Raw genomic sequence first — 9,800 nt, 5'->3', positions numbered from 1 at the left:
ACCATTCATTCTACATAAAACAATTAGGACTCATAAACCTAACAATATTGTGTTTGGAGTCCACCCAAAGCTGTGTCTCCTCTCTTCTTCTCTCTTCTCTATTGCTGCACACACGTACATGCTCTCACACGCGCACTTCAGTTTATGGCACTCCAACCCCACCATGGGCTGTCAAACAGGAACTAGAGAGAAAGGAGATCCCTATAGAATAGATGAGAGATGATAGATCTAAATAACCACAGCTAGATCAAGAAACGTAGAGAAGAGTGCAAGGAAGGCATTTCCCACAGCTTGGAGTGCCAGGGTTGGTTCAAATCTCGCAAAGTGCCACAATGGAGACCATTGGACAGCCTGTGGAGAGCACCTCCAGCAAGGGTCATGTTGAGTATGGGACACCAAGTTCCCTTTTCTGGCCCAATCCCCAGGCCATCAACTAGAAACTTGGTTGCAGCAAATGAAGATGATGTAAAAGACGCATATCAAATACTTGACAGAGTCAGAATGCGATCTCTATGAAGAGAACAATATGTTGCGTACCAAGGAAGAAAATATGCACATGGAACATGATCACCTCTCAAGAATGATCCACATTACGAACCAGAAAGATGAAGATGCAGAGAAGGAGCTTGAGACTCTCAGTACAACACTAAGAGAGGCTGAAAATGAACAAGACAATTTAAACAGTGCGAATGGCAGAAGTTTCGAGGGAAGTAAAGAATCTCCAAGAAGAAAAAGAAAGAGTAGAAGATGAGCTGGAGGCAACAAAAGATGAAGTGCTGGAGCTGAAAGCGAAATTAGAGCTCCAAGACTTGACAATCGAGAGACTAAGGGCAACCCCGAGGGCTGTACGGGCAGTTGCAAGAGCCGATAGTCAAGTTATCCAAGCCTTGGAAGCACAAATCACTACCCTCTAAAAGGAATTACGGCTAACAAAGATAAAGAATGCATATGGCAGAAGGGTCCCTAGCCGCAAAGGAAAGAATGAAGATGAAACACCAAGAGCTTCAAAAGAACATGAAGAGCTCCAATGACAGTTAGCTACCCTGCAAGAGACATTGGTAGACCAAGCAGAACAAGCTACAAAGAAAGATATACTTGCTTGACAACAGATAACAAAACTACAAAAAGAAATATCCAAAGCAAGGACACAGGAAACGGAATTGGGGCCCAGTGATCTAGGGACAAACGTCAGAGACGAGCCCTTGGGAGTTCTTGAAGTTGTAGAAGATCTACAACACCAAGAAGAACAGCTAGAGACACAGGAAGAAGCAGAGCAATCGTTGACTACAGAGGAGGAGACACGCCTCCAAATTTAATTAAAAAGTCCACAAATGAAGACCACAAGGCAGCCTTGGAATGGGAGACAAGAATATTACACTCTGTAGGAGTCCAAGGGCTTGCCACAAATGTGCTTAGGGAGGAATGGATGCAACATTCACTCCCATATCCTCTCCTAAAGTATAAAGTGCTGGTGACCAAGAAAAGAGTCGAAGCAGAAGCAACAAAGCCAGTGTATGAGGGAGACGTCAAAGATGCAGTGACTGCAAAAAAGATAGTGGACTCCCAACCAAAGTGGAGAAAAGCGTGGCTCCTCAAGTACCCCGGATTTCTAAAGTACTTGGTGGAAGCCCTTAAAATTAGCAGGGATCACACTCTATTTTTCCTAGTCCCTCGTGTACGCACATGGGCAAACCACATCAGAATCTTGAAGAAACATACCACCTAGCTCAATTACCCATCTATGCCACTGTCCAAGGAAGGAGAGAGAATAAGTGTCTCTTGTAAGTTGTATTGTGAAAACCCTAAAGGGCACCATTAAGATTTTCAGTGGCTCCCCCGACTTGACGTGTGTGATGTAAGGAAAATATGCAAAACCCTCATGGTTTGCATTGAAGTGTTCGCACCATCCAAAGCTACGGACTCACCCTCGTAACAACGGGTGACATTGTCACCACAATGACATTTGATTTGTCAAAGCAACCATCCTCGGAGGTTACATTTGTTATATCAAAGGATAATGTTCTTAACAAGCTACCACATGCAAGCTTTTGAGGAAATCTTCTACACCGGCTTCTTTACTTATGACAACAAAATATTCAGCCCCATAGTCATCTTGGGCTATATAAGGTATGAGTCATACTTGAAGCTGCTAAAGCCGCAACGGTTCCATTGACACAAAGGCTGAGATTTTACCAGAAGCATGAAGTCAAGACCTGTCATGTCAGGGATGACATGAACGTAGAAGGGGGAGTGTTGACGGCCAAACATAGAAGGAGGCTTTTCCAACTTTTTGTATCACTATTTTTTGAAGCGGAATGACATTTTGTAATGTTTTGAGAGGCCAATACTCTTTGTGGGAACGAGCCTCTAAGGAGGAATTGTATATAAGCCAATTTTTGTAACCCTAAGCTAACTTTTGAATTAATCAAATCTCAAGTTTACTATGCGTTGTATCTGTGAGAGAGAGAGAGAGAGAGAGAGAGAGAGAGAGAGAGAGAGAGAGAGAGAGAGAGAGAGAGCTTTCTTCTCTTCTCTACGTGCTCTACTGAGCCTCCATTGCGAAAGCGACACCACCATTACGTTAGAAACATCTAGGGCTTCAATCCAACGCTAGCTTGCACGATTCCGGTGTTGTCCTGAAGCGAGCTCCTACTACTTTCGGGTGAGTTTTCTTGCAAACCGTGTGTTTGTTTGGTGATTTCTATATACATGTGGGTTCACGACAAGTAGAGCTACGGATTAGGATCATACAAATCGAAAAGTGGTGACCTACATTTTGTTGCCTATCTTTATACGCGATTGTCGCACGAGGTGGTTTGAGATAGGATATCAAGTTAAAGTCCATAAGGTAATGATCTCTTGATGAGGAGCGTGCTTCCTATGAGTTTCGTAACTTTTTGAATGCGTTTCGTCTAGTTTCGGATAGCATTAGCATTGTCGGTTGAGTTGTATTCACTAGTGCATAGAACATTTAGATTTGGTTTCCTTGAGTAGAGATTGTCTTAGAAGGTCGGAAGGTGATTGACTTTCATCCTTGATACCTTGCAATGCTAAAATCACTTCCTCTGGAAATGTGATGTGGTCTTCTTCACATTGAACTTGTTTGCAAAGCTTTTGTAAGAAGTTCTACACTCTTGTTGGATGGCTTCATTACGCTCAAAAAATCCATGAATCCAACATGCATATTCATGTGCTAGTCATATGCTTAGTCCTAAGTGTATTAGAGGACACATGAGGTGTATATGGAACCACATTTAGTCCCCCACTTTCCTATAGTTAACTCCATATTCTAAGGGCTAATTTGGGTCTCATTTTGGACTCGCATTACTCTTTTGTATTATCTTCTATCATGTACAATTTCAACTAGTTCAATTATCAAGTTTAATTTGTGTTTAAGTGTGTAATTAGTCTCTAATATCTATTATGCATAAGTGATGAGTGTATTTTTGCTATACTCGTCATAGCCTCCATAGACCTCTAGCTTGAGACAAGTGGTACCTGGTTGTTTAATTCTTGAAATTTTCTAGATCTTCTTGTGAATATGTTAAGATACTCTTTCCCTCATAATGATGGAATGAGCTTGGGCATGAAGGAGAGTGGTTTTATTTGATTGTCTCCACTATATTGCTTCTCTACCTATAGGGCCTTGGTGTTTAGGCAAGGAGGGGACCTAGCTGAGATGGTATGTACATGTTAGCCTTCCTTCTTAGATTTGCCTAAACTCAATGCTTATAGAGTTCACAAAATACATCATATGTGGTTCATACAAAGATCACATCTATTTCACTAAAGCTTACCTGCACACAATTTATTGTTAGTTGACAAAGTTGGTATGATGGTGGAGATTGCTCCCTGCCTGCACCTTTTGATGTGGACCATAGATCCCCTTTGGGGAGACTATGTTATTTACCCTAGAGGTGGGATGGATTGCTCTTAAAGCATGATCACGCGAGGCTTAGTTATCTGTAAGCCTCGATAGACCTAACGAAGGTAGGTACCGATGTTCAGAAGGCGACGAGCAAGCGCAGGTAGTGAGAGAGGGTGAGGTGCAACGAGGAGAGAGAAACAACGTGATGACCGGCAAGCAGTGGGCATAGCCTCGCGTGACCATACCCTTACCCCTCTACAATCTTGTTCTCCATGGAGGCTGAACCCTGTCTTACATGCACATGTGGAAACTTCTGTCCGGCCCCTGTGGGAAATGGTTACTTTATTTAACAACTTTGTTTCCGTTGGAGGGAGGATCATTTGAAATTTTCATGTGCTGCCATTTGAGCGGGGGCGTTGTTCTATTCATCATTGATCCTCAAGATTGAACATCGAACACCCTCGCAGGCTCGCGTTACCAGCTGGTGATGTGTCCGTGAAAGAGCATCCTCCAATATTATCGTCTCTCTCTCTCTCTCTCTCTCTCTCTCTCACACACACACACACACACACACACACACACACACACACACACACACACACACGCAATGGAGGTTCTTGTTGCTCGCAATTCTAACTGTGCCAAACAAGACGAGCCTTTATACAAGCAGTGGTTCCAGTATGCAGACGTCGGTAAGTCTTTTCTTTTGCCTCTTCTGTGTCTTTCTCACCTGCCGATGTGGCCGTGGCTGCCTAAGATGTTGCTAGAGTGCCACTATTACAAGTATGCGCACCTTGTTGGATCAGATAGATGGCTTGCCTTTGAGCACTTGATTGTCTGAATAGCGATGTAACAGATCCAGATCATATGATCCACCATGCTATTGCCTCACGTTCTAAGAGTGGATTCTTGACCTTGGGGGTATGGTGATGTCACTCCAAGCTACCGATCATACTTTTTGTGGCATGCTGGTGAGGTAGAAGCTAGAACTCTTGGTTGGTTCTGGGCTCTGTGAAGTTTTATTTGATAGATACTTATATACGAAGGGTGTTTTGTGTTGATCATCACTCTAAAAATGCATGCCTCTCTTGCTCTCTATAATGCATGGAGGTTTCTTCTCTTCTCTTATCACTTCCCTTGATCCTTTGGCGTCATATCATTACAAGTATGAACTCTACAAAGAGTACTTGCCTCGATTTGAATTCAAAACATTTTTGAACTATTGGCAGATGGAGATGGAAGACTTACAGGTCCCGATGCTGTTGATTTTTTCTCACATTCCAAGCTCTCAAAAGAAGACCTTAAGCAGGTTGGTAACTTCTTCTCTTTTAGCTGGCATGGTGGAATTTATGACTCGAGTCTGGATAGGTTTGCATTGGTAAACAACCTGCCCATTGTCCATACACAATTAGATATTGATTTTTGTGTGACACTTGTGTTCATTGTATCATGCCGTGCCCACCCACTCAAGTGCATCGGCATGTCAATATTGACTTCATATGCCTTTTTGGTTAGGCATAATCTTGCTCAGGCATATGTGTTATCATCATTCATCACATTAGGAGCTTGAAATCTCAGATGCTTCATTTTTGCTCGATGGTGTTTAGCATGTACATGAGTGTGCACGTGCTCAATCAAAAGTAGTAAAACTTTCAACCACTCTCTGTTGTGCAAGTAATTAAAGCGAGTAAAACCTTCAATAACTACCTGTTGTTCAGGTGTGGGCAGTAGCTGATTCTAAAAGACAAGGATACCTTGGTTATCATGAGTTTGTTACAGCCATGCAGGTAGCCTCTTGTTATGTATTTTGCTCCCAAAAATATCAAACCTGCAAGCCAATGATGGTGTGAGGTAGTATTGTCTTAAAATGTTGGACTCTTGTATCCCTTGTGATTGTAGGTCATTTCTCTCGTACAAACAGGGAATTCGCCTTCCGCTTGCTTACTGCGAAATGAAGGTTGACATGGTTTTACAAAGTTTATAATTGATAAGGAACATGTTACAATGGATGCATGGAGCAATAAACGAGGCTCTTGTTATCCTCATACTTTAATGGAAAGTTTCTTTGCCTCTCTCTGCAGAAGCTGAGAACATTAGTCCCCCAATTATGGAAGGATTGGATGAGATGCTTCAAGTATGGTTTAATGCATTCGTCAAAGATGAATTCTGATATAGCTATCTGTAGATTCACATTTAGTTCTAGTCAAGTTACAACTCTGCTTTCAATTAAGCAAGTCAGAAAACTTGTTTGTATGTAGGCCAAAAGGTTTACTCAGAAGGTTGATACGGAATTGAGCAGTAAGTAAATCTTGCCATTGTTTTCTGGGCCTCTCTTGTTTCGTGTCAAATATCATATAGCCTGTAAGATCACCTGAAGTGCTCATTATACCACCTTGGAATGGCCTTTATTATGATAGGTTCAACTCAAGAGATCCCAACGCTTATGTCAAGATTGTTCTCACAAAAATCAAGCAAAAAGGTGACTTTCTTTTCATCTCGAATGTAAACTCTGGGAATATCTGAGTATGTCTTAATGATGATTCTATCCTTGTAATTGCTCACAATAGTGAATATTCTGAAACAGGTTGAACTTTCACATGTCACGTCCATTATTGATGGTTTGAAAAAGCTATACTTGGAAAAGCTGAAGCCTCTGGAAATGACTTATCAATTCAATGACTTTGCTCTGCCACCTTTGGTAAGCTGTTTCAGGATTCTTTGTAGACAAATCACACTAAAAAGTCAATTTTTTTTTCTTTTATTGTATTTCTTAACAAGAGAGAGAGATGGACTTTTGATTTAGTTGTGATGGGCTACTGTCAAGGAATGTTGGAAAGGATGTAAATTCAGCTGTGCAGAAACTAAACAAAAGAGAAGACGTTCAGCAACAAAAATGGCAGGAGGAAGGGGATAATGGGGTTAATTTAACAAAAGCACCTTCCTGCCAGACTACCAAGTGAAATAATCATCACTGAACTAACATCTTTGCCTAGCAAGTGACATAATTATCATCCTATCTAATTGCCTTAATGAAGGAGGAGAAAATGGCAAGGAGAGGGGGGAGACAAGAATGTGGTTACATTTGTGGGATTACCTGGTTTTAACCAGCAGGGGAGCAGAAAGTGGGACAACGAGAGGGGGGAGGGAAGTTAACAATGTCTAGTATGGGACCATTCATGGTGGGGGAGGGGGGAGTCAAGAATTCCTGCTTTACGTTTCTGGGAACCTGGTTTTCAACAGAAGGGCAGCAGAAAGATGGATAAAAAAAGGGGGGAGGGGAGTTAACAATGTCTAGCATGGGACCATTTGGGGGGTAGGGGAGGGGTTGTGCACGGGAAAGTCTAGAATGTCTTGTTTAGACTTGTGGGGATAACCTGGTTTTAAACAGCAGGGAGCGAAAAGTGGGACTAAAAGAGGGGGGAAGGGAAGTTAACCATTCTAAGATCTAGCATGAGAAAGTAATCTGGCCCTTCACAATATGGCCATTCTAAGACTGTCTTTTTTTTGGTACACAGACAGACAGTGATTTTGAAGCAAAGCCTATGGTTATGCTTCTTGGCCAATACTCAACTGGAAAGACAACTTTCATCAAACATTTACTGAAATGTGATTATCCAGGTTTGTACTACTGTTCTTCTGATGTGATAACAAATATAACATCCTCTTTCCACCACAATAACATCCACCCTTTGTGATTTACAGGAGCTCATATTGGTCCAGAACCAACAACAGACCGCTTCATTGTTGTAAAGGTAAGTGTTTCAATGAAGAGTTGGCTGTGAGACTGATGTCTGCTTTCTGTTGGAAATCTTATGACTCTTTAAGTGTTGTGTTCAGGGGGGTCCTGACAGCAGAAGTATTCCAGGAAATACTATTGCTGTACAATCCAACTTGCCGTTTACTGGGCTCACAAAATTTGGGGCAGCATTTCTTTCAAAGTTTGAATGTTCTGAAATGTCTCATCCTGTAAGTTACTCTGCCCAGCCGTGACAAAGAACTTTGTATTTTTGCTTTGAAGGGAACCATTTCTTATGACTGGTGATAATATTTTGCTCCCTTTTCTATGACCCTGTAGCTATTGGACCATATAACTTTCGTGGACACTCCCGGTGTTTTATCTGGTGAAAAGCAACGGACGCAGCGAAGTTATGATTTTACAGGAGTGACCGAGTGGTTTGCCTCAAAAAGTGACCTTATTCTGCTGCTTTTTGACCCTCACAAGCTAGACATAAGCGATGAATTTAAACGTGTAATCTCATCGCTGAGAGGTCATGAAGACAAGATTAGGGTGGTTTTGAACAAGGCTGATCAAGTTAGCACGCAACAGGTATTCTATTTCAATGCAAAGTCTTATTTATTTTGTAGGCTACCGAGACTCATCCTCACATTTGGAGTGTTTACTTGTGTGTTAGCAGTTAATGAGGGTGTACGGAGCTTTGATGTGGTCTCTGGGCAAGGTTCTGAATACTCCGGAGGTTGTAAGGGTCTATGTTGGGTTGGATTTCTCACCTCGATCTTCTTTTGCTTACTGAAGCTTTGATCTTCATTCTCGTAATTTTGATTTTGATGCTGATAGGTCATTCAACGACAAGCCCATCAACCAGCAATTGGGAGGGTCCATTGGAAAGGATCTTTTTGAACCAGAGCAAGACAATCTTCTTGCTGATCTGAAGGATATCCCTCGGAAATCATGTGATCGGAAGGTTAATCATAGCATTTATGGCTACTCACCGATGATTTTTTCCACTCGAAAGGAGAAAAAACAGCCTCAGCTAATGAATGCTCTTGTTGTTTTATCAGATCAATGAATTTGTTAAAAGAGCCCGTGCTGCAAAGATTCATGCTTTCATAATTGGGCATCTGAAGCGAGAAATGCCTGCGATGATGGGAAAGACAAAGGCACAACAGCGCCTTACAGACAATCTGGAAGAGGAGTTCAGCAAGGTGAGTTTCTTCAATGCATTTACTCTGCATGCATACAGCATTTGGTTACTTTGCAGTGGAGTAAGGAGTGATAGAAATGATTTATCATTTGGTTACTTGAATTGTTTTATCATTTGGTTACTGTGGCAATTAAGTACAGCAGTTGAAAGTGATTAATTGTGATGTACTGTTTTAGCACTTAATTACTTTGCAGTGGAGTAAGAAGTGTTATAAATTGTTTTATCATATGGATACTTTAGCGATTACATAGAGAGAAATGGTAATTGCATTGGTTACATGGGACAAAAAAAATGCGATGGTGCTTTTTTGTAGGTGCAAAAAGAGCTGCACCTGCCAGTTGGAGACTTCCCCAATGTGGAGCATTTCAAGGAAGTTTTGTCGACATACAGCATCGACAAGTTTGAAAAACTGAAGCCCAAAATGCTGCAAGCCATTGATGAGATGCTAAGCCACGAGCTGCCCAACCTGATAAAACGCTTCCGCAATCCTTATGAAGGATGAGAGATTTCTGTCTATGCAGGGTGGGTTTCGCTCGCGTATACCGATTTTTGCTCTTTTGTCACGACTATGTGACTACTGTGTTACCATGAGGAGGATAAAACAGCCAAATTGTATGTATGCATATGCTCTCAGCTTCATTGATAGCAAAGCTTATAATAATAAATACGTGTTTCGTCATGGTTTCTCCAATTCACATGTCTTGGCTCTTTGTCTTGGGATCATGCTCACGTGTACGTAAACATTTGTGCACTTAAGGCTTTAGGCACGCCAACAAATTTCTTGTTCTTTCTCTGTAAAAATAGGAGGCCTTTACCCATTCCAATCCCAAATTGGCACCATCATGCGCATATTACTGGTTGTGTGCAAAATATGGTGCTTGTCTTGTGAGTAAGAAATACAAAAAAAGCATGATCTCCTTCAAGTCCAAAAATGGATAGCGTAATAGTTATATAGATAGGGCAATGGCCATAGTGTGAATGTTCACATG

General features: G+C 41.6%; 1 protein-coding gene across 1 annotated transcript; it reads left to right on the top strand.

Annotated features, from left to right (window-relative positions):
• Positions 1-4,260: 4,260 nt before the first annotated feature.
• LOC147434857 (EH domain-containing protein 1-like) lies at positions 4,261-9,504 on the top strand. The gene is made up of 16 exons (XM_086491255.1): positions 4,261-4,560; positions 5,098-5,177; positions 5,587-5,655; positions 5,768-5,825; positions 5,950-6,002; positions 6,127-6,166; positions 6,286-6,347; positions 6,453-6,566; positions 7,384-7,486; positions 7,571-7,620; positions 7,706-7,834; positions 7,944-8,195; positions 8,284-8,363; positions 8,445-8,571; positions 8,669-8,812; positions 9,125-9,504. The coding sequence occupies exons 1-16, from the start codon at positions 4,476-4,478 to the stop codon at positions 9,311-9,313; spliced, it is 1,635 nt and encodes a 544-aa protein (XP_086347381.1). The 5' UTR covers positions 4,261-4,475; the 3' UTR covers positions 9,314-9,504.
• Positions 9,505-9,800: the final 296 nt, after the last annotated feature.

This window comes from Adiantum capillus-veneris, chromosome 19 (assembly GCF_014529385.1).
Source record: "Adiantum capillus-veneris isolate H3 chromosome 19, ASM1452938v2, whole genome shotgun sequence".
Taxonomy (NCBI): Eukaryota; Viridiplantae; Streptophyta; class Polypodiopsida; order Polypodiales; family Pteridaceae; genus Adiantum; species Adiantum capillus-veneris.
Note: the sequence above shows the minus strand (reverse complement) of the source record. Positions and strands in the feature narration are given on the sequence as shown.